Below are 1,009 nucleotides of genomic sequence, written 5' to 3' on the forward strand. Positions count from 1 at the left end.
AAGGTTAGTAACTTTTACAAGCATTTTCAAACCCTAAGGCTACATCAACATTTTTTTAGTTAAACCACTATTTATGACATATTTATTATTAAAGAAAATAAAATATAAGAGGGGTTTGGCCTCATCTTCAAGACTTCAGCTGAAGGAGGGTAGTCAATTGTTATCGGAAACGTAGAATTTGTCTAAGTAGTAAGATATATCAAGACTTGTATAAGAATAACCTGAGAGAGCCAGTGCAAAGAAAATGCAGAGTAAAAAACATCAACAGATTTGGCTGGGAAGAGCCGCCGGTAGAAAGATCCCGGAACTCCAGCAGCAAAGTAAGAGCGGTGGCCGTCTGAAGCTAGGCATTCTTCCATGCTACTGCCGCCGTAGGGCGGCAGAAGCTGAAAGAGAGTGTTGAAGTCATTAGAAGGGAGGTCGGAGAAGAAGGCTGAGAATTCCGGCGGGTTATAACTCATAGCCTCGTATCGCTTCGTCATGTGCTTGATAATAACGTCAATCATGTAAATGGTGTTGCTTCCACATGAACAGCCCAAGTCCGCCACCACAAAAGGGATGTCCGCCGCCGGGTTTATCTGGATGCCGTCGAGGATTTCTCTAAGAAGGTGGAGCATCGATTGAGCATGTTGCCCCTGCAGAGATTAGATATAGATAAAGGCGATTTATATAATTAAGGTTCAGAATATATGCAACCCAAAATACACTCTTTTCTTCTTTAACTTTATAATTTGTTAGTTCTTCTGCCACGTAGAAGACGACAATATGGTGTGTCATCAATATGATCGAACGTCTTCCACGTTAGACATTTTGCTAGAAAAAATATAAGGTTTTAATTAAACTGAAATCAAATTGAACGACCTACATGAAATATCGTGAGTGACAAAGGGTTTTTACCAAAGCTTATGGACACCTTTAACTTACACACAATAAAATAGAGCTAGACAATTAAAGATATATAGGGTATAAAACCCTTTAAAAAAAAAAAAAAAAAAAAAAAAAAAAAAGG

At 38.4% G+C, this 1,009-nt stretch overlaps 1 protein-coding gene across 1 annotated transcript; it reads right to left on the reverse strand.

The window, feature by feature from the left end:
* Nucleotides 1-24: 24 nt before the first annotated feature.
* On the reverse strand, nucleotides 25-644 carry LOC111387742 (indole-3-acetate O-methyltransferase 1-like; the record flags this gene model as incomplete). The annotated part of the gene is made up of 1 exon (XM_023012325.1): nucleotides 25-644. A coding segment is annotated over one exon (462 nt), but the record flags the coding sequence as incomplete, so codon positions are not given.
* Nucleotides 645-1,009: the final 365 nt, after the last annotated feature.

Source organism: Olea europaea, unplaced genomic scaffold (genome assembly GCF_002742605.1).
Source record: "Olea europaea var. sylvestris unplaced genomic scaffold, O_europaea_v1 scaffold42260, whole genome shotgun sequence".
NCBI classification, from domain to species: Eukaryota; Viridiplantae; Streptophyta; class Magnoliopsida; order Lamiales; family Oleaceae; genus Olea; species Olea europaea.